Source organism: Lycorma delicatula, chromosome 1 (assembly GCF_047948215.1).
Source record: "Lycorma delicatula isolate Av1 chromosome 1, ASM4794821v1, whole genome shotgun sequence".
Classification (NCBI taxonomy): Eukaryota; Metazoa; Arthropoda; class Insecta; order Hemiptera; family Fulgoridae; genus Lycorma; species Lycorma delicatula.
Window position 1 is genome coordinate 340,274,898 of NC_134455.1, and position 25,212 is coordinate 340,300,109.

The 25,212-nt window shown below is 30.8% G+C and overlaps 2 protein-coding genes across 2 annotated transcripts in view; both read right to left on the bottom strand.

Moving 5' to 3' along the window:
• The window catches only part of LOC142317897 (uncharacterized), a 95,188-nt gene that overhangs the window by 28,496 nt on the left and 41,480 nt on the right, over positions 1 to 25,212 (bottom strand). The gene's annotated exons all lie outside the window — the stretch shown is intronic.
• Positions 1 to 25,212, bottom strand: part of LOC142334333 (uncharacterized) — a 96,862-nt gene that overhangs the window by 11,287 nt on the left and 60,363 nt on the right. Inside the window, exon 4 of the mRNA XM_075382293.1 lies at positions 1,044 to 1,230. Coding sequence (XP_075238408.1) covers positions 1,044 to 1,092 — 49 coding nt within the window. The 5' untranslated portion in view covers positions 1,093 to 1,230. The remainder of the gene's footprint in view (positions 1 to 1,043; positions 1,231 to 25,212) is intronic.

The window sequence follows — 25,212 nt, forward strand, 5'->3', positions numbered from 1 at the left end:
TTTTTCAAACAAATAAATCTTTCAACTTATTTTAAAGATAAACTGTTTGCTATATACTCAAATGAGAAGGGAGATATTTTAGTAATTTAATTCCTAATTATGAATTCTCTTTTTTAAAGAATTTCTAATCATATCAAGAAATATCCCTGTTCTCTGATTCTGAAAAGATGTTCTCTGTTTCTATTGTCACATGGATGGTTAGCACAAGTTGCTGCATTCAACGAAGCCCAGTGCAGGCAGGAGTTTCAAGGATATATATATATATATATATATATATATATATATATATATATATATATTTATAGAAAGTATCCAAGTCTATTCTTTAATGAATCTTGACAATTAAATGTACAATTATTTTGATTGCTTATTTCTACAAGAACAGGATTTTTAAGGTTATGATTTGAAGTAGCTTTATATATAGATATATATTCCAAAAAAATAATTAAAAAAATTTAGGAAAAATATATGGATTTTAATGTTTCTAAATTATAAAACTTCACCATTTTTCATAAAGCATGTAAATGGAAAATATTTTAAGGCAATGCAAACAATGTAGAAGTCTTGGCTTCAATGATCACAGATCTATAGTCCTAGAAATTTTGCTTTTTCTATCTTAACAAGCCTGTAAAGATTCTTAGTAAATTGATATTTTTACTCTGTGCATACAAGATGAGTTTACTGCAATGACAATTTTTAAAGGTAGCCTCAACTTTCATTAGAATGGAATTTGACTGTAACGCACAACAATGGATAATAATACACTTCAAATAAGATTATAATTTTAAAAATATAAAAAATTATCCTTCATTCAGGGACGCAGTACAAAATTATCCTGAACTCAAAGTATCCCTCACCATCTTCTTGACAAGATAACTAACCAGCCCCCTCACATTAATCCACCTTTACTAAAGCTTGTCTTCTTTTCATTCTTGAACACTTTTCTTACAACAAATTAATTAAATTCAATTTTACAAGCATACATTCTCATTAAAATAAATTAATATATCTTTAGGTGGCAAAAAAAGAAAAAGTTAACTTACCAAATGGAATTTTAGTAAACAATTTATCATTAATTAAACCGATCAACATTTTAGAATAATTTTTCACATTAGTTATGAAACTGTTACCAGTAATATTCTTAGAACCTCTCTAAATCTCTTGTCAAGTTTGTATTTTTAGCAAAGTAATCTGACAGTAGCAATTCTTGTTGACTTCGATTAAATAATTCTAAAAAATAAAAAAATAAAATAAAGGATCTTATAAATTTTAAGATTATCTTTAACATAACAATATTACATTTTGAAATATGTTTTAAGTAAATAACTATAAATTTTTGGATTAGTACATTTTATCATTTATGCTCATAATACAATCATTTAATCTATGATAATGGTTTCTTTACAGAGTAATTTAAAATGATTCATCTGGTTTCAAAAAAGTTTATTTTTCTAATTGTATACCACATATTGACCTACCAGATCAAATGAAAGCAGAAGTCTTTGTGTTCTTAAGGATCATTACTAGATACCTTAATCAACTTAAATAATATTTAATTATTTAAGAAAAACTGTTTGAGATGACAAATTTGATAAGTAAACATCAACTGTAAGCATTTTTGTTTTCATTTAATACACGTTTAAAACCACCATTCTTTAATGAAGATTCTGAATATCAATTTGATTCCCAGTAAGGTTTTGACTCAAACTAAACTTCCTTTCGAGGAAATTTCTTAAATTAAATAATAATATATATTAAATACTAATTCTTAAACAATATAAATTTTTTAACTTGTGAAAAATTTTGCTGTAAGAAGATTATATTATGCAAATCAAAAAATAATATAATACAATGTACATTTTTTTATGTAGTTATACAGTTTTATTAGGTAACATAACCATAATGATTGTAAGCAATTTGGCTTAAGTCACAATTTACTTAAGAAAAACTTCTTCTCAAACATAAAAACATCCCTTGCAAGGTTTAACAAGGTTAAACCTTGAAATGATGATTAAACCTTGGAAATGATGATGCCTCATCATTTCCCTACAGAAATAGGTAAATTACTTTGTGGTATTCAATTGCCTTCTTCAATGAGCCTGATATAGAAATGCACAGTAGCATTTTAGGACCACCAAAATGCAATAGATATTCACCAAAATATATGAAAATTTGAACATGGAAGAATTCTATGCGATAATTCATAATATGTTTCTTTGTAAGCATTAACACAGATATATCTACATAAATATAATAAAAAATAAATAATAATTATTTAATAACTGTTGAATATATTGCTTGATCATAAAATATCTACAATACTTTATGCTAATTTGTAATCGTTGAATGTTTATAGCGTTTATTAATATTCATACTGATTCTAAACTGACATTTTATTACAAAAGTAAAACTTTTTAAAATAGAATCAAATGTAAAATTGTTTTGCTAAAAATGAATTTGTATTTGGTAGAAAATATTTATACAACTACAAAAGTTTTATTTTTACAACTACTTAAAACCTTTGTTTTATATTTCTAAATAACTCCTTCGCAACTAAGGCATTTATTTTAATTAGAAGATGTAAGATCTCCATATCACAGAACTCAAACACCAATCCATTTAAAATAATATATAAAAGTAATGAACAAAAGAGTTTCTAGTAATCTAAAATCAATCATATATTCCAGTTGACCATCTTAGGACACTGTTGTTAATTGAACCCTATGAAAAAAAATATATAACTAAGTATTCAAGCATAATTTTAAGCTACTTTTCCTTTAATTAAATTTTTACCACGGTCCTGCAACCTGAGAAAATTTTTTATATAAATAAAAATGGTGAATTATTTAAAAAATATCTAATTATATACAGTGGCGCACAAAATGATCTAACTTTGTTTTGTCAATAATTGTTTACATTAATAATTAATTATTAATGTGTTTTATGTTGGCAGAAGTGACAGCAGTTCATATATATATTAAGTCTCTTCTCTTTCCGAGTGTGCTGTTTGTGTATCGTTCCAAGATGGCTGACAAACAAAGACGAATTGTTGAATAGTGCGGATTTAATAAGTGCGGATGTAAACAACAATCCTGATAGGGAAAAAAATTATTCAAAATTTTCCTACTCTGCATCGCTAACATAAAAAATAATTTATAGATTATAAAAGTCGACTTAATAAACTCTAAGCTACCGCACTTAATTTTTGTACTGGATTTTTCGGATGCTGTGTTTTGTAAGTTTAATAACTTATTTTTACGGTTATTATTTCTCGATTCAGTTATATATTTTGTGTTTGTTTTATATAAACTTGTGACTGATTCAGGTGGTCCTGGGGACAAGTTTCCGATCGATGAGGAGAGGTTTTTCTCCGGTTGCGGGTCGGAGATCCAGCAGACGGGGAACATCAAAGGTCGCCATACAGGAAGTTAAGTCTGATGGTAGTGGTGGTGACAGCATTAGAGCGGTAGTTATATTAGAGATTCAACGTGCAAGTTGCTTGATTTCCAGAAGTAAGGTGAAGAAGACAAGAGAGACTTTGGCTCGGCGCCAGAAGAAGGTTGTTGGCTCATCTGTTCCATCGTACAGAGACTGTGATGTAATTTCCCTTCTCTCATCGCAGGGTTGGGTGATGACTAGGATGATGGGCGAGGCAAACTAAGTATGCAAGGAAGATTCTCCTCTGGCCTGTGAGGAGAGGAAGTCCAGGGCTGGTTGGAGTTCCTTATATTTGGCTGAGGAAGCCTCTAACTTGGAGAGATACGAGTTGTTAGTGAATGTTTCTCGTAAGGAGGAAGAACCTGCAGAACAGTGGTGTGTGGAAGGTTTGGAACAGACCGTTATGAAACAGAAGAAGTGTTTTGCTCGAATACTAAACTTGAAATTAAAGGGTGCTCCGAGGATATGGACAGAAGTGTTTGTATGTTACAGTCTTTTGAAGAAATTCTGGGCCGACTAGAAGATGGATCTCAGGGGGAAAAATGGTTTGACCAAATACAGAACAAGGCTACTGAGATGTGCTATGTCATCTCTGTCACACCATCTCAGACTCCAGATGGGGGATTGGGACGGGTCACAAGTTGGTCACTGGAGGAGCTTTGACAGGTGGTCGAAGATAGAGTTGTTGATGTTGACCTTGAGTAGCTGGTCCTTAGGGACTCTCTCGAAGCCATCTTTCAATCCTCCACTCTTATGGAGGACACTGACGGATTGGATAAAGGAGTTGGATCCACCTGGGTTGTTGACATGGCAGCTGGAATTGAGCATTCCCAGCATATGACAGTACACTAGAAAGCTCCGTGGCTTAGGTTGCTACTGGTAAATTGAAACCTTCAGATTTTCCTTTTGCAGTCAACTACTCGGGACCTTTCCGAGGAAGGTAGAAGCAGCATGGTGGCACTCTGTCAGACCGATTACGCTCTGGTCTTTGACTCCATCAGCAGGGGATCGTGGGATGGCCTCTATCTGCAATCCATCCTGCGGGTGTTGGAGGATAACAGGATCGAAAAGTGTGCTTTTGTGGTCTGCAAGGGCAGATTGGGCAAATTTTACTACAGCCTGTGGAGTATGTAGGCAGAAGGGCAAGGAAGCAATTTCTCGTACATTTGATACAGGCGTCGCACCATCATCGATGCCTACAGGCAAGAAGCGACCTACGGGTCCACCGTTGTGGTTAAGGCGGAGGGGTGGACCTTCGCAGATCTTCTCAGTTTGGTGAAGGGGGCGGTTTCACCCATGTAAACTGAGGTTCCTTCCGTCCAGCAGAGCAAAGGGAAGAATCTTTACCTCCGGGTTTGGGCGGATAGTGGTGCATCAGATCAACTGAGTAAGGAAATCACCGAAAAGGTAGTGGGTGATACCATGGTCCTAGCTGGTTGACGTGGTAGGAGGATCCACGTCCTGGTAAAGGACGTGGATACCCTCACGTCGCAGGACGAGTTTATTCGAGAGGTTCGCAAAACAATAGGTGAGTTGGTCACTATTGATTCTTATCAATGCAGCCGGCTTACACACAGGTGGTCACGTTGGCACTGCCCCTCATTCTGGCAGACAAAGTATTATTTGATGGGAATATTACTTCATAGGAACGTCATGGTTTTTTTGAGGGAAAGCCTCACTCCCGGGGGTGGTCCTACCTACGATGATATTGTGCGGCGACTCCCTTGAGGGGTAAAAATTAGACCGTAGTCCTGGTGGGGAATCCCAAATAGAGGCAAGGCATCAAAACCGCAATCCCGATGGGAGTCCTTGGCCCTATGGCATGGGGGCAAGATTCCTCTACTTGAGGCATGACAATCAAATAAACCAAGTCCTGGCTACCTGGGCAGGGCCTTGTGTCTTTCCGAGGTAGTTTTAAGGTGAGGGCACCCCTCCCCCCCGGAAGCTTAATTGCGGGTCTGGCTCTGGAAGGGAGGAAACAAAAGATGACAAAAAAAAGAACTTTAAAATATGTTTTTGCTATAAATAAGCAATAATGATGACGGAATACAAACATATATGAAATGAGTTGTTTATTTATTATAGATTATAATGTTATTTTCTTTGACGTGGTGTAGTTTTTATGTAAAACTGTAATTCATTAAGAATTTAATCTCCTAAACAGAATAGAATAATACAGATTTTAATAAATATTCAAACAGCTAGATCAACAAAAAAATTCAAAAGAAAAACCCACTAATTAAAAAACCAAAAAAATAGTGTTAAATTAAAAAAACACAAAAAAAAACAAAATGCAAGATTGATAAAAAAAGTACTAATTATCATGTAAATAAAACTCATTATAATAATTCTTACTTAAATCTTACAACAGCTTGTCTTTTGGATAATGAAGTGGAGGCATCTTGTAAAGTACACAATTTAAAGCGCTTATAAGTTGTTATACTAAATTCATATCAGATGCCCAATTTTATTAAGTAAACCATAAAACAGAAAGAAATTTAAAGTTACTTCTGGTTTATTAAAAATGAAATAATAAAGTCATGTAAAAATTTTTAAATTCACTTATTAAATTTAAATTTTATTGACATATATTACCTGAGAAACACAAACATTTGACAACATTGCATAACTGGAAGATATATGTAAAAATGATATTATTTTGTAAAAAAATTAACTGTAACTAAAATAAGAACTTTTATAACCCACATTATATAACCAAGCAATTAAGTACGTTTTCTTAAAGTAAATGCAAATAAAATAACATAACTGACAGTGAAGGTATAATACTTAGTGATAAAAGAATCAACAATTACCATAGTAAAAAAAGAAATATATTCGGTTCTAAGTAACTGGTATATAAAAATTTATTAAAAAAAATTATTTGAATCACATATATTATATAATTATTGTAATGTATTATTGTAATTAGAAGACAATAGTTCAATTCAGACAGAAAGAAAAAAATTCTATTCTGATGATAATATTATGTTATGATATGTTTTTTCTACCTCCTTTTCATAATTTTTAAGTTGTGACTGCATCAATTGCTTAACAATGCTACTTGACAACAACCTACTTTGATACTGTTAACCATATATTTGAAATTCTGACTGAACGCAGTAATGATTTCTAGTTAATTAAGAAAATTATTTTAATGATAATCTGCAAGGTGAATTTAAGCAATTTAGAAAAAAATTGGGAGTGGGTATAAAAATGTAGAATTCTAACTATTAAAAAGGAATAAGTAAATAAAACAAACCAACCTAAAAAAAACTAATAAAAAGAATGATACTTACTCAATTTTTCTATAATTTACATTTTTAGAAGTCAACACCAAATTATAAAAAATTAACTTATATAATTTAGTTACTAGCTTCAAAAATTTTAATTTAAATGATTAGAAAAAGATACATTTTATATCTTAGAACCTTCTTTATGTCGATTTTATTTATTTTTTTAAATTATATAAGCCTACAAAAACTGTTACCTGTAACCAAGCCGCAGGCAAGAAAAACTATGCTCAGAAACATAATATTAACAATAATAATAAATATGCAGAAAATAATGTACAGAGTCTGTTAGAAAGTGCTAAGACTATCTAAAATAGAAGACTATGAAGATCTTTTTTGGAATATTTAGGATAAAAGTACTTCTAATTTTTTCAGATTACCTCAGGCAATACGTACGTACAATATAACAATCCAGTATTTTGCAATAATAAAACAAAAAACATTTTTAAATGTTTTATAGTCAGTATAATTTCTTGTTTAAAAAATTTTCAATTTAAATTATATAGAAAAATAAAAAGGATAACTGATATTGTTCTGTTTCATTGTGAGTAGGGCTTGATGAAGCAGAATAAAAATATGTATGGGCTGAATTAAGAATGTAGGTTTTTTAAAGTTAATAACATTAAATTATGTATGTGTAAATAAATATCATTATCTGATTTAGTCGAAGTCACACAATTTGTGGTAATAATACTACTGATAAAAATAAATGCCTTTCAAGGATTTTTGCTGAAAAGATTAAAAGCAGCTAGGTACAACCCCAAATCCCCTATTTCTCTGTTAACCCATATAAAACAGCCAGACGAAATTATCGATTGTTTAATTTAAAATTACCGGTAATTATAAAACAATAACAGGAAACATCCAAAATGAAAAGATTTATTTCTTACTACAATAATAAATAATAACTAAAAAATCTAAACATCAGTATTGTAATTGGTTTTATTATATTATATAAATTTTTTACTTCCCCACATGTAACCTAGCATCATATGAACATTTAAAAAGTTATTTCTTAAACACACATACACTCGCATATGAACATACTCGCACACATGTGACTTTGTTAATTAGTTTTAAAGTAAGGATTTATTTTATCATAATTTTATAATAAAATAAATTATTTGTAAGTAACCCAAAATTCATCGGAACAAGAATATTGTTCAAGTAGGATCCTAAAAGTAAAAACATTACCATATTTCAAATTTCTAAATGGAACCTACATTAAATGTACGATGTAATTATAGTTAAATAATTATTATTTCAAAGCAGTTAGTGAATTTGTTGCAAGGTAGCTTTTTTTTGTAAACTGAATGCATATTAAGGAGAGGCTAATAACTAATTATGTTTAAATTACACATAAAAAAAAAAACAGGTAGTATTCATGAGAGAAGTGAAACATAAAAATTAATACTACAGAGCAGGGCCCTAATTTTTACTTATAACGGTCCTTAACGTGATCTAAAATACTGAATTATATTAATGAAGTGAATTTAAAAAGGTTTGTGCCTCCAAAAGAAGATATCTTTAGTTGTAATTAAATAATACAAAACACTATAAAAAAAAAACTAAAAGTAGTAACCAAATAATAAGAAGCATAAACATAGAACAATATTTCTAAAGGTAAACATACTTAAAAATTGCAGCTTCTTGGATCACAAGGTTGCATTCTTTGGCTTAGACAACTAGCAGTTTTTGATAAAGGGAAATTTTATATATATATTGTATTAAATTAAATTTTAACCACCAAAACACAGTTAATAGATAGATAAATTGAAGTTATATAAATTTCAAAAATCAATATTTGCAGGATCCTGCATCTTCAGTCGGTATTAAATTCTATTATCTATTTAATTAAATAAATGTAATTATCAATTATATTAAAACATATTTTTTTAAATCTTTTGTCATTTATTTGAAATTATGTTTTATATTTTGAATAATATGAAGCGCGGTTTTTCAGTAAAGGCCATTTTCAATTTGCTCCCACTACATGTAGTAGAAAATGGTGCTAGTATAGCATGTTAATTTATATCAACAATCATCTGTTTGCAACAACAGGTTAACATTACTCCGGTTAGTTGCTGAGCTTAGCCGTGCTGAAATGAGTGCTACAATAAATAATCACGTGAGTTGTGAAGTATGATCAGTAATTTGTTATCTATTGGTGAAAAAAAATCTGCTACTGATATTCATACAGAAATTGTTGATGTTTACAAACTCGGTGTTATGTGTAAACTTAAAGTTCGCCAATGGTGTCATTTGTTTTGTGGAAGAAGAACAAATGTTCATGATGGAGAACATAATGGATGCCTGATTGTCATCACCGATGAATCGACTGAAAATGTGAATGCAAAAATCCATGAAATCAGAAAGCTTACTGCTTCTCAATTATAAACTGAATTTCCTTTTGTTTTTGATCAGTAATTTATGACATTTTAACTGAAAAACTGGGTTACAGAAAGTTGCGTTCCAGATTGATACCAAAAATGTTGACAGAAACACACAAACAAAGACATCTTACTGAAGCTCAAATATTTTTGAGACACTACGAAAATGAAGATGGTGATTTATGGAAACACATTGTGACCGGTGATGAAACGTGGATACCTTATTCAAATGTTGAAACAAAGCAGCAATCAATGCGATGGCAGCATTCATCATTCCCAAAGCCCAAAAAGTTTATGCAAGAAAGTTCAATGAAAAAGCTTCTGTTTATGATTTTTAGGGATGCCGAAGGGATATTGCTTGATTGAATTTCTTGAACGTTGAAGAGCTGTTAATGACATATATATATATACTGTGAAACGCTTACAAAACTTAAGATGTTCAATTCAAAATAAAAGGCGCAGGAAACTAACCGACAGGATTTTGTTTCTCCATGATAACGCACAATCTCACACGGCAAACAAAACCACTGAACTGTGACAATTTAATTGGGAAATCTCTGAACATCCACCTTAGAATTCGCATCTTGCACCAAGTGATTATTACCTTTTTCTCCATTTAAAGCAATCGCTTGCATTGCAGAAGTTTGAAGTTGATGAAGAATTGCAAAACAAAGTAAATAATTCGTTTAAATCACAGGCAGGAAAATTCTTGAATAATAAAGTTGGTAAGCCAAAATCAAAAATGTATTCTGAATATGGTGCAAAATATTACATATGTGTAAATTTATTTTGTTATAAAAGTTTTTTTAATTTCTCTTATTTTAATTTTTATATCAAAACAGCCCTTCTTAAAAAAAAAAATGCCTCGTATAACAAGCATGTATGTAAATTTTGCTGTCCAGTACTGTTATGATGTTATCTTTAAAACATATATTTTACTTTATTCTAATGTCATTATTTCCAAGTTTTAGACTGCATTTTTATTATGTTTTTAATTAAATCATAATGTTCAAAAGTTGATCTAGTGATTCATCATTTTATATTTTTATTTTAAATTTATAAATCTAAAATTTCTCAATTATTTTAATCAGTACGTTTGTATTTCATATTTGTATATATTTCTATATTTGTATTCTAACAAACGGTCAACTACATTAAATATACTTCTCTTTTGGTTTTGTATGCTGTGTATGTTCTGTAAATCTTTTTTTAAATAATTATTGGTTTTGCCAATACTGGTATTACAGAAGGATGATGAAGATAAATCGGATGGAAAAAGTGTCAAATGAAGTATTTAAGAAATACTTCATTACACCCTCTTAATGTGTATTAGCCGAGCTAATACACATTAAGAGGGTGATACAAATACAGATAGAAGGGAGAAATTGTAGGGAAGGTCTCGGTTGGAGTTCATAAAACAGATAATGGACGATACGAACTGTGATTCTTACTGGGAGCTAATGATAAAGACTGATAAGCGAAGAGTGGAGAGCTGCTGCCAACCAGCCTAATGGCTGCTAACCAAAGAAAAAGAAGTATTATTACATTTTTTGGATATACCTCTCAATTTCTCTCTATTACTTTTATTGTTATTTTTTTAATATATTTTATAATGTGATTATTTTGATTATATGCTTTTTCTATAATTATTTTTATCATGTACATGTATTATATTTTTGTGTAATTGTATTTTAGGTTTAAGTTATTATTAATCTTTGTGTTATTTATTTGTTGTTGAATTTTGGTATTTTTATTCTATGTTTTATAGATATTTTCTATAATTTCACCATCAAAACCAGTAAACATTGCTGCTATTTGTTTAATTTCATATATTTCTTTCTTGAATTTATTACTGTTTTTTTGTATAATTAATTGTTCTAAATATCATGTTTTCATATGTATTCATTTTTTTGACCATGGGTGGTTAGAATTTAAATGTATTGTAATATTATTTTTGCTGTGGATCTTCTATAAACTGATGTTTCTACTACATTATTTTGATTTCAATATCTAAAGAATATATTTTTTTGTTACCTTCCATTTAGTACGTAAATTTTAAATTTTAATTGTAATTATTAAGTTTATTTAAAATGATCAAATGTTCATTATTTAGGGTCGGGTTATATAAGAATACACTATCATCTACATACCTTATCAACAATAATATTTGATGTATATTTAATATGCCATGAATTGTGTTCAGTTTGAATTATGCCTAATTTTAATTATGAACTATTTTATTATAAATACGAGGTGTGTGAGAAAAGTAATGAGTGTTACCAACACTGTGAGTGATCTGGCAACGCTGTGCCTACCGGTCTGTGCTAGAACAAGGCATTGGCAAAATAAAAAGGTGTTTTGTAGAGCAACTTTCAGGGCAACTACTTAATCAATGGATGATTCTACCCTGATAAAAAATGCATTGTTCTGGAGCAATTAGGGCATTTCTCTCAAGGTGTCACACTAGGCCATCGTGGTAAACCATTGTTTACCACTTGTTCCATCACCTTGCACAAGGTACTGGTCAAGGATATACAACGATAACTGGAAGGGCATGATTTACCTTTACCAGGTTTCAGTATGGGGATAACCAATGCCTCTAATCAAGAATTTGGAAACACCTGGTCAGAGAAAATTTTGTTATAGATACACAAAAGATGTCATAGTACAATAACTGAGAGGTGTGATAACATACTGAGCTTAATATTATCATTTCCAGGGGAAGTTTCATGAAAATTATTCAGAGCATACTTATTTCATTATAACAAAAGGGTGCGTTTAATTCATTTTGCGAGTTTCCGGTTACCAATTGTATATTTTCTACCTGAAACTTTATATCTCACAAACTCAGGGCAGTACAATGATGAAACAATGAAACTGCTCTAAATGACCTTCCAAATATGGTTAGTACATCAAATGGTGCAGTAACAAGGTAATCGCCACTTTGCAGTCCATTCGACTGCAATGACTACCGATCCTCACACGGTTCGAAGCTTTCTCCATGCAACAGATGATGGTGTTATACGAGAAATGAATTTGACGTAATTCAACCAAGATTTTAGCTTAGCACACCTAAACACTCTATGACAAACGCCTCTCATGATGCAGAAGGCGCAAAGCAATTTAATTGTCGGTCTTCGATTAAAATTACATAAAGCCCTAAGCCAGTCCCTTAGTGCAGGACTGCAGTCATCATCCATCAAGGAACAGCAGGTTGCCTTGGCTTTCCAGATGTTAATGAGATGAATTCATTGGCACTATCGAGATTTGGGTGTGTAAACTTCACAAATTGGTGAATCGCACTACTGTTCTCGTCATAATCGCTAAAGGAATTCTTGAATCAGAGCCAGTTCACTTTCTAAACTACCCATCAGCATGGCTGAATCTGAGGCAATTCACTATTACTGACCGAGATTACAATCGGTCTATGATCACTTTCAAAGAAGATTTTAGAAACGCACCATGTAAGACATGGGAGCAAGATTGCTGAACTCACTGATAGATCGATGCAAGAAAATGCACCTGATGAAGATGACATAAACTTCCCTGATCTATTGTTCAATAAACAGAGATCTAAGTTCTGCCTCAGTCGATCAACAATAATACCTGCAGGAGAACATGCCAATGAGCCCCATGAATGGTGTTGGGAACTCAAATAATCAATTATTAGGAATAAAGAAATCTGGGGAAAGAGACTAGAAAGATCATTGTCACTAATATCAAAATTTGGAGGAATATATAAGTTGCAGATATTCAAAATGAATATCTGGAGTGAATATCTTCACTGTGATTGCAGGAATGTTTGACACTAGAGGAATACGGGTGTGCTATTATGATTTTTAGATACAGTTTTACTGTATTGTATTACCATTTATTAATAATATATTCTATGATAAAAGAATTGTGGTTAGCAAAAAAACCATGTTTTTTATCTACCATGTTTCTTGTTTCAATGAAAAATGTAGTAAACTAAACCATATCTTTAATGACCAATATGATTAATAAATAGAAAAGTTTTAAAATTAACTATTTTTAAGGTAAATGGTTTGAAAAAGATCTCAACCTGTATAATTTGTGATATAAACAGACACATTAAAACATAATACATTTAATACAAATAAAAAAACTAGTTTAAACTGTATGATTAAGTTTATTTTTAAACTGATTATCAGTGAAAAGTCAAGAAAGACTTTTCCGAACAAACATTCTTATTATTATTACTGTTCTCTCGATTATTAATTAATTTATAACAAGGTTATTATCTCTAACTTCTGCTTATATTACATATGCTATGCTAAGTTAATATAATTTATCTTACGGTTGGGCAGTTTTATGTCTTTTTTTTTCAATTAATAAAAAGTTAGTTTTCCATCACTTAGAGGTCTAACAGTTGACTTACAAAATTGATATTTATACATTTTTGCATTTCAGTAAACCTAACATTAGAGTGTCTGAACCAACTTGACAGCTTACACCATTATTGAGCAATGATTATTACAAAATTTTAATTTTGACAGCTATTATGAGTAGAACCCAACGGCCGAATGCAACCATTCTTGTTTTTGTAATTCCCTAACTATGCTTAACAGAATGCTGAAATCAAATCAAAATCAGAGACTAACGTGTTCACACACATACTTATTTTATTCAATAATTAACTGTTCATTTGTTGAAAATCTAATTAATAAAACCAAAAATTCAAGATGATATAATTAATAAGCTTGAAGGTTACGTTTTGGTGAAATTTTGAAGTATATTGAAAATACAAAGTACAGGTGTTTTTTAAATCTGAAATATTCTGGTTGAAAAGCAAAGTTGGTCGTACTCTAAAAAAAGAAAATTTCTGATTAAATCGCTTTATTGTTCTATTTAGAATCAAAAAAATTTAACAAAAAAATCCCTTTTAAATCGGTTACACTATTAATGTTATACAAAAATGAGTCAACTAGTTAACATGATACAACAAACATCAATAAAGTTCATACAATTTGGGTATTCATGATGGAAGTACGAAGACAGGCATATTTAATGTCTGGTGCGTAAAGATGACATGGACATAGAATCAAAAGGTGGGATGGCGTTTACTTAAGTATATTTAAAAAAAAAATTAAAGCTCCAGTTAATGAACTACGCTTATGATCTGATTCTTGCCAGAGACATAATCAAAGTATTAAACTTGTTCTCCTGTTAAAACTCTACTTGGTTCATCAACAGTCATTACAAAAAATTATAAAATATTGTTCTGATTTTTAGTACCAGAAGATATATATATATATATATATATTTATATGATTTAGAAGTTGGGGTGTCAAGTATAAATTGAAAATTCTGCAAAGATTATATGTTGACATAGTCTTCTACATCACTTGGTAGAAAACTGTATAAAAAAAATGAAAGATTTACTATTAACAGAATGAATAAATCAGAATCTCCATTGCTTCAAGCTGTTGCAGACAGAAAGATATGGAAAGTAGGAAAGTAAACTCGTTGAGAAGCCGTGAAATAAAAATAGTTAAAGATGAAGGCAGCATAACTTTTTTTAAAAATGATCTGTCAAATGATTTTCAAAAAGTAAATGTTTGTAAAATAGTTAAAAAAATAATCGACAGAACTTGTTTGTATTAAATGGACTTTGCCTGATGCCTAATGTCAAAAGTGAAAATTATACTATTATTAAAATCAACGAGACTCATTCCTACTGATACATAATAATTTTAAAAGTTTTTTTGACATCAAAAGACGGGCAAACTTTTACAGATGATTTAGAAGAGTTTGTTCAAGATATTGATCTTCAAGTGGAAAATTAAGATAAATTACAAATTTGTTACTCAAGACTATTCCTATTTTGAATGAAAATATTTTAGTTTCAAGAGTGAAATTTTTCCATTTGTTATTAACAATCTAATATTATTTTCTTTAAAATGTTTTAAAAAATAATTCTAGTTCTTATAAATATTGTGTTTATCTTCTTATAAAAATTTAATTTTTTTAATATCATTATTTTATTCAAACTAAAATTATAATTTTATAATCTTGGTGTTTGTTAAGAAATATTTCAATACTGTTTAGTTTCAATTTCAATAGTTTAACTAAAAATAATTTGTTTTTCTGTAAATTATTTGTACATTTGAACTCTTGAACTTTTACATTTTTAATTCATTATCATCATTTTCATAATGTAATAAAACTCGCAGACCTATTCCGACTGAAAGATTCCTCTCTTTCTCTCTCTTACAATATCACTCTCTCTCCCTCCTTCCAAATGGAGCACAGTTTGGGAATTCTTCTTACACGTCCCTTCCATCACTCTATAATTAGTTATTACATCAATTATGGAAATAATATTAATTCTTGTAAAATCCTCATCTTGACTGGGTATTCCATTCCATTTCTTAAGGCCTCTTAAGAAATTCTTTTCAGAGGCTTGTAGCTTAAAATTCATTTCTCATGAAAACCCAATCCTTGCATTTATAAAACAGAAAAGATAAAGCAATGGTCTCGTACAACTTTAACAAAGTTTCTTTCAGCGCATTTTTGTTTATAATCCCACAAACACTTCTAAATTATTAGTTTTATTGTGAGTGTTCTTACTCATAACAAAGGAGAGACTACAGCCCAAACAGTGTTATTAAGTATGTATTTAAATCTTACTGGTTTTGCTCCTTTTTTTATTTACGAATGCACATATACCATTTTTTATTAAATTTTCTAGTTATTATTACTCAAAAATAATAAAAAACAGAGTTTTTATTATGAGAATTATTTCTAGGCATTTGACACTAATAGATTAAGAAAAATTACTTTGTTTTTTTTTATTGTTAAATTAATTTAAGTTAATATGTATTTATATTAATTTTTACGATAACAGTTTGTAAAAATAAAAATATCATATTTTTTAATATGTTTCTATCAACTAAATCGTGGTTTGGCTCATTTTATTAAACTGTATCCTTCATATTATGTTTGTAGATCTGCAGTGTTCTTTTTGAAGCAGTTAACCATCTTTCTTTAAAAAAAATTCAATATTACAATTTTTCATTTTTTCTCATTTTTCAGTTTTTCATATATATATATATATATTATAATATACTATACTATCTATAAATATATACTAAATTTATTGAAATTTTTAACTTTTGATTTATTGTTAATCTCTACTAACATAAGAGTACTAATTGTTGTCATAAACATTAATGGCTAACCCACAAGATTGGTCTAGTGGTAAACATGTCTTCCCAAATCAGCTGATTTGGAAGTCAAGAGTTTCAGCGTTCAAGTCCTAGTAAAGCCAGTTATTTTTACACGGATTTAATACTAGATCGTGGATACCGGTGTTCTTTGGTGGTTGAGTTTCAATTAACCACACATCTCAGGAATGGTCGAACTGAGACTGTACAAGACTACACTTCATTTACTCTCATACATATCATCCTCTTAAGTATTATCTGAACGGTAATTACCGCAGGCTAAACAGGAAAAAGAAAGACACATTAATGGCTATTGTCTTGAAAGTGTAGAACGATGTTAACTCCTTATTGCATGCGTAGATGCAAATGTGTACAATTGAAAAAAAATCATGGGTTTTAATTGTTTGTAAAACAACCTATTAGAAAATTGCCCGATAAAATACACACCCAAAATATTTCATCATTAATAAGAGATGAATAAATGGGGTACAAAAACTTCCAATAAATTGCTGAGAGTTGTGTAGTTCAAAAAGTTACATAAAACTGAATTGAAATTGAATACAAATATAATGAGAGAGCCTGGACCTGTTGGTTTTTAGTTTCTTTGTTTTTAGAGGAACGGTAAACACATTGCGGCATATTTATTAACCAGATAATGTAAAATTTTCAGATTTGTGTAAAAACCGTTTTGATCTGCTACAGTCAAAATACCAACACACATTTGAATGTATCTTTCAAGGTAAACACCTGGTTACTAATCGAAGGAAGACTTACAGAAGTTAACATTTTTAATAATAAGGTTTACCTTCCATCAACATTTCTGCATAGATTCTCACAAACTATCTACTCTTTTGGAACTCTTAATCTCTCGTTTGAGTTTTTGTCAAAAAATAGTTCCAGATTCAAAGCAAATTTGTTTTACGGTATAAATTCCTACTTGTGGGATCGGTTGACAAAAGGTAGATGGACCCACAGGCTGATTCCAGACCTCCAGACATGGCTGGGCCGCAAGAATAGTGAAATGAAGCTTAATAGTGACGTTGATCCAATTATGGTATGCTTTGAAACACACATGACCCAACTAGTCATGGATGCTTGAAAGCATAGTGTGAGTGTGGACATTGAGACCATCTGTGAAGTGTGACTATTGTCAGGAAAAGAACAATGCAGAACAAACAGTGTTTACGTGCAATCAGTTCCTCCAGCATGCTGGAGGGTGTTTATTCTTCCTCAGATAACAAATAGGAACTACATTGCAGACCAAATGGATGGGCGTCTGTGATGTTAGTAAGGATTAACCATACGAAGATGGTGGAAGAAGTGCAGTTGTGAATAATTCCCATGATTCTTTGTTGAAGCTGTGTTTATATTAAAGCAGTTCCAACCGCAATATAAATAACAGAAAAAAGCATACATTGATCAAGTACAAAGTACGTAAATAATTTAACTAAAACTGGTCTGTTGAGGGCCCAATAGTCCATTTCTTGATTGATAATTCAGTAATCCAGGAAAACAAGATTTTGCAGTTCTGAAATGATAAGAACGGCAACGGCCACCACCAATAAGATGAAACATCTGCTTGCTAGTGAAATTTAAATAAGATACTTCTGCCACTGGATTTGATCTGCAATCATTATCTATCTCATTGTTGTATAATATCGAACACATTAAAAAGTTGTTACAGCAGATCAGATAAACAGTGCACACATTTGAGTAAATTCAATCACTGAAGTACCAAAAGCTTGCCAAAGCTTTAGAAAGAAACATATACAAAATTAAAGCTCCATTAGGACTCAAGACATCTATAAAACATTGAAATATGTTGATAAAAGCCTGGAAAACTATGTGTAATAAAATAACCAAATTTCTTTAAAATATGCAATAATATTTTTAAAAAAATTTACATCCGATAAGAAGAAACATGATTCCAAAGCTAACAAAAAAAAAAAAAATAACAAAAGTAAGAAGCCAGCATCAACTTAATTGATATATTTTAGTGCACCTCAAGATTGACCATGGCGTCCTAACTTTTATTTACATTATCAAACATGTATTAAAAAACATTTAAATTTCTTATAATCTGGTTCCAAGTACAGTAATGAAATTTTTTGTAGAATTTTCTGATTCAGTTTTAGAAAAATCTTTCATTCACATTCATTCAATAATGCAAACTATGTTTTAATGGTCGGACCGAGTATAATTCCACACATTAGTTTTACCTACAAATTTCATATTATTGATCTGTGCAGTTTGTATTAATTAAAAGTCTGGACAACAATAAAAAAATTAACAGATTTGAATTGAACATTTAAAAATATTTTTAAAAGATTAAATTTAAAAAGGAAAAAACAGTAAAAAAATCAATTTAATAAATAAACAGAGGCTATAAAATCTAGAACACTAAACCACTGCATTCAAAAAGAAAATTATACATATTTAGCTAGCTAAGGCATTCATCATAATAAAATTAATGATGAACACGAATTAAAATCTGTTTAAATCTAATGCAAAAATTATTAAGGTAGAAGGTATATTCTACACAGTAATGGAATTAAAAAGAATAAACAAATATACAAGATCGACTCAAGACGATAATAAACATTCCATCATTGATCTCCCAGTAACAACAAATATAAAAAATTACTACTAAAAATTGAGTTCTAAAAAGGCATACTCAGTTCTAAATGTGATTTTTTGAAATTGTTTTGTGAATTTAATTTCTAAATAGGAACATTTATATCTAAAAACTGAATTACGTTCTTAAAAGGAAAAAAATAAACTTTGTTATGACATACTGAAAATCCATCAGTTAATTAAAAATAAAAAAATAAAGTAAGATTGAATACCGATGAATTTTTTTTCATTTCTGTTGACAATTTGTAAACAATTCTTCAAATGCAAAGGTGGACTTTTCACACAATTATATTTTTTTCTTTGCACTCATAATATTTACAATAGTAATTATTTCTACAACCAAACCATGTTTAATACTTAATGGTGTAATTGTGGAGGTTTTCAACTGGTTATAGTAAAACTTTCTTCTATTTTATAAATATCATTTTGTGCCCAAATGGATTTTAGCAACCGATCCACAACTTTATGATAGCATATTTTCAGCTACAGAAATCTCACACACAAGCAGTTTAAAGTGAATTAAGTTCCGTGTATACATTTTCTTTCATTTGAAGAATGAACTTATAACTTGCAACTCAGAACTTGCAACCTACATAACTTAATGTTTAGATCATCATTTTAATTAGCATGTGAGGTCATAGGTAGTCCAATCCTGTAAATCTATTGATAAGACAATTATTTATAGTCTCTTTTTCATTTTAATGTATTTAAGGAAGTCCTAAAAAACATACATACATACATATATATATATATATATGCCTATGTATATTATATATGTGTGTGAATGAAAGTGAACTAAAACTTCTGCTCAGAAAAATAAGTTACACATTTATGATAAAAAACATCTTTGAAAAAAAATACAAAAACGGACGATTCAGCTGTAAACTTAAAAAATAATACATTAAAATTAGGGTTTTTTTTTACTGTTCAATGAGTGCAACAGTGCTCAAATGTAACTATTCTCTCTTGAAAAACTACTAAAACTGGTATAAGAAAAACACTTAAAATGCCAAATTAATCAGTCTGGAGAAGACATCATAACTTAAAGAGTTAAAGATAAAATTCTTGTACGTAAAAAATAAATGTTACTAACAATTAATATACTAATTGCTAACTACTAACATTTACATGCTAGCTACACTAATATTTATAAAAATTAACACTAACTATAACAATATATTATGTGTTTACTTAAAATAACAGGTAACGGGTTTTTTTTGTACATTATTCATGTTGTTAATAAATATTTAAGCGTAAATTAAGTTTTAGCGTAACCGCTGATGAGTTTATTTGATAAAAACAAAGTATTCCAAGAGTTAATTAATGTCTAACTGTTTGAGGTTACAATAATATAATTATTAAATATACTAAAAAATATTCTTGAGAAGTTTAATGTTTTTATTTTTTCATCTTTGGATTAATTTTTAATAAAATATTTATAATAGAATCCTTTAATAAAGTCATTGTTTTAAAATTAAGAAAAATAATATTCTCTGTTTCATGTGTTCACTGAACGTTTTTTCTCTTACTCTGATTCTTTTCTTTTAGTTATCAATTTGAGAAAGAACAGTAAGAAAAAATCTCTCCTATTCATATGGAAGGTTCTGAATTCAAGTCCCAGTTATTTTTCATATGACGGGCTAAGAAATGCTACTATGCCGGAAGAGGTAACTTCAATAATGCAGGAGGTGCTTGATGAGCATCAGACAGAAAGCACTGCCAGAAGCAAGGGAGTCTACTGATGGTGCGAGGAGGTGGAGAAGCTACATAGTGAGTGCCTCAGAGCAAGAAGGCGAGTGCAGAGGTTGTTAAGACGTGGTGACCACCCCAGGCATCTTTCATGCTAGAGGGATACTTAATGAAGTCAGCCGTCTGTGTAGGACAGATATTAATCGGGCTAAGAGAGATAAGTGGGCTGACCAGCTCAGTGAGGTTGATGGTGACATGTGGGGCAGCAGCTACAAGATAGTAATGAAGAAGTTTGGTTGTTCCCTCCCCGTTCTGGAATGAGAGTACCTGGTGGATTGTTTGGAAAAACTATTCCCAAAGGCTATCGAGTGCCTTGGCGGGAAATCGCTCTGGAAGTTTCACTGCCTGTCTTTAACCAGGATGAAGTAACAGCTGCCGCCATGCGCGTTAGGCAGAGGAAGGGCCCTGGACTAGATGGCATCACTATCTAGTCCATCTATTGATGCAGTCCAGGTCCTGGTCAATGTGGTCCCGCAAAAGCTACAAGATGCTGGCAACTACTGCTTAACACATGACTTTGTGCCAGATGCTTGGAAGGTTGCTCGGTTGGTGCTATTGGAAAAGGGTAGGGATAAGGATGTTAATGTCACTGGCTACCGTCCTTTGTGCCTACCGAGTACACTTGGTAAGCTATTCGAGCGGCTTCTTGTGGGTAGATTGACGACCGAGTTGCATGCTAGGGTAGGTAGTATTGTTTTTGCAAAGGTAGGTCCACGGTGCATGCTGTCAACCGAGTAATGAAGCTGGTCGATAAGGTGCTGCTGGTTCCTGGCGAACCAGGATGATTCCGGTTGTTATCCTACTGGATGTTGAAAACAGTTGCTATAGCCTGTAGAACAAGAAGCTTTTTAGATGAAGAAAAATTCTCTTTGAAAAAACATGGGAACACAAGAAGGAATTTTATCACTTTCATTAATTAATCTTACTAGCAAGACTAAGAAAAAGAGAACTATTAAGATTTATTGAAAAGGTGTTTCATATTTTTGAACGAGTAGAATGTCTTTTGACAGTAACACGGAATTAAAATAAAACAAAACAAAAATTTATTTATGGTTTTTATGAGAATATTTTTAATAGAGAATAAACAATATTTATTAATAAATAATAGAAAATAAAAAAATATTGTAAAACAGGAGCTAGAGAGTGATTCGCCCTGTCTCACCTTTACATTTACATCGGTTGTGGATGATAAAAATGGTTGGTGGGCCATTTATTAAGGCATGGTTTTAGTTAATTTTATAATTTAGCACAGAACATGCAAGGAATTTGGAATAGCAGCAAACCAGCCAATAAATGGTCAAATACTCATACGTACATCATACTGCAATATTATGTTGTGTAAGTATTTATTAATAAAATAATAACTTGTGTATGTGGATGTATCAGGCTAATCCTTACTAATATTATAAATGTGAATGTGAGTTTGTTTGTTACGCTTTCACGCAAAAACTACTCAACCAATCTTCATGAAACTTCGTACACATATTCTCATAGGTTCTCGAAGGGCGTAGGACACTTTTTGGTAAAAAAAAACATTTTTTTGGGAGGGTAAAAAAATGTATATTGGTAGGTATGATCGTCGTCAAAAAATTTGACCAAATTAACGCAATATGGCGTTCCAGTAAGTAAATGAAATAAGGTGCCAATCTAACACCGTAATACCGATGGTAAAGTCACTATTCAATTGAGTAAAGTCCTTCTGCTGTTTCGACTCCTTTTATATTTATTGTTATTCTTCTGTCACTTCTAAGCAATACTAAAACTTTTCCAGTTTTTGAGGTTAGGTGCCTGTTTATTAATTTACTTCTAACACTATTTTCCGTTTTTTTCTAAAATGTCTCGGAAGCGCAAATCTAACCTGTCCAGGGATTCATCACGGGCCCGGGTAGAAAAGTTGCTTGAACTCAAGAATCTTCCGCTCACGCAGAACTAAGACGACAATGTGCTTTGAGGGCTGGTGAAACAACTTCTAAGAGACAAGATAGGTTAGATGAGCAAGCTGAACTACAAGCTATCTTAAGAAAAGCTGAAACGGCGATTCAAACACATATTCGTTTAGAAAGACAAACTAAGCAGCAGGCAGCTATAACAGCGAGAAACTCCAGAACAACGAAGGTGAGAAGAATCGTTCATGCAGAAATTTTATGCGTAACAATTGGTCTGTATATAATAATTGTGGATTCCAATATGATCCTTCACTTGAATACAATAAGCATTCTTTAATATTGGTAATGGCTCTACGAATAGAAAATGTCAGCAATGCGATGCTTTGAAATGGAAAGATGAAACTGCTGGAATGTGCTGTTCTAGTGGTAAAGTTTCGATTCCTTTACTTGGTGAACCAGAGGAGCCTTTGAAAACTCTTTGTTACAGATGAATCGAAGAAATTTTTAAGTAAAATCAGAAAGTATAACTCTTGCTTCCAAATCAACAGTTCACAAAGTTTTACATAAAAAACAGAATTTACATGCTTATAAAATCCAGTTACTGCAGGAATTGAAATCCGATGACGGTGTAAAACGTTACAATTTCATTGTTGAAATGTTGGACAGAATAAGTGAAAACGAATCTTTTTTAGATGATATAATTTTTACAGACGAAGCTACATTCCATGTGATTGGATCTGTTAACAGACACAATTCACGAATATGGGGCTCTGAAAACCCACACGCAATTATTGAGAAACAACGCAATTCGCCTAAAGTTAATGTTTGGTGTGGTGCGATGAAAAATCGTGTAATAGGGCCTTTCTTCTTTGCTGAAAAAACAATTAATGGAGTTGTGTATCTTGACATAACCAATTATTGCTTTCTTCAGCTGGATGAACTCGAAAACATTCATTTCCAACAAGATGGTGCTTCCCGCACTACAATGCATTGGTCACGGACGCTTTGTATGAAAAATTTGGAGATCGATGGATAGGCCGGCAAGGACCCGTACACTGGCCTCCAAGGATTCCAGACCTGACACCTTGCAATTTTTTCTTGTGAGGTACATCAAAAGTGTTGTTTATACACAAAAAATTCGCGACCTAAACCACTTAAAAACCAGGATTAATGAAGCAATGACAACCATTAACGAAGAAATGTTAACTAATGTATGGAGAGAAGTTGAGTATCGTTTGGACATTTGTCGAGCGACAAAGGGCGCACATTGAAATTTATTAATTATGTAAAAAAAAAGTTTGAGACGACAAATTTGAAAAATAAAAAACATAAACTGTAAGTAATTCTGTTTTAATTTAAACCATGTTCAAAACCGCACCATTCTTTTATGATAACTCTGTATAAAAGCTGAAAGTTTTCTCCTTGCCAACTGCTGGGTCTAGTATATTAGTCATTGTATTGTACTAGTTTGTTGTGTTTGAATTTTATATACAAATACGTCATGTTATTAACAATTTGATGATGTCATCTGTTAGATGGTACAACAAACCAGGCTCACCTGTCCCGCCTCAGCCAGGTAACAATTCAGTTGACAACATTAATTACTTTCTACTAATCTGTTAATCCAAATATATTTCAATGTACTACTCAACTCTATGTCTATATATATATATATAAATAATACGAGAGAGATCTACAACTTTGGCTGAAAAAAGGTGTACAACATCCATTTTTGAAAAAAAAAGTCTATCCCCACTTTTTTTAATATCTTTGATTGTACATTTAATTTTATTAACTGCTAATATTTTACTATTTTATCAATTTGTGTCATTACTGAACATTAATAATTTCCCAGCAATTGTAATTTCATTATTATTCTAATAAAATACAAACATCTTTATTAGGCACTGAGAAAAGAAATACTGTTTCTTTTGTCACATAAAAGTAATAATAGAATACTGAAAAAAAAAAAAAATAGATTTCTGCAGAAAGAAAACAAAACAAATTAGACTGAAGCGATTAAAAAGGTTCTCCAAGACGTAGGCATTGTTGAAACTTTTTTAAAACAAGATCAGTTTAGAAAGTTAATTTTCAATCACGAGTTGGAAAATAGAAAAAGAAGATGGTCTGGAAAGAAATAGACTGAAGAAAATGAGTTTAAACAAAAAAAAAAATGTTGCAAAAAATTATCATTAACATTGTTCATATATGCCTAAGATTATAACAATGACATACCATTAAATGTAGAAATATGAGATTTTTATAAATGAAACAACCTCAAAATAATCTACTTTTTTATGTAAGGCACCGCATTTAAACCCCCATGGCTGGGACACTAAAAAATTTAAACGGAAAAGTTAAGACTATGCAGATTCACAACGTAGATCAGAGAGGGTAGCTTTAATTTAGTTTTAATTATCTAACTGGTACAGGATAAATGCATCTGGTCACAATATAATACAACCAACTGTTCTTACGAAAAGGAATCATGTACATTTTAAATAAAAAAGCGATCTGTTTTTTCTAGAACTTTATTTGATTAAAAAAATAAATAACTTTGAATGTACATATGAAAATAATCAAAAACACAATTTTTAAATAATAAGAGTATATAAATATAGTTTAATCCACTTAAATA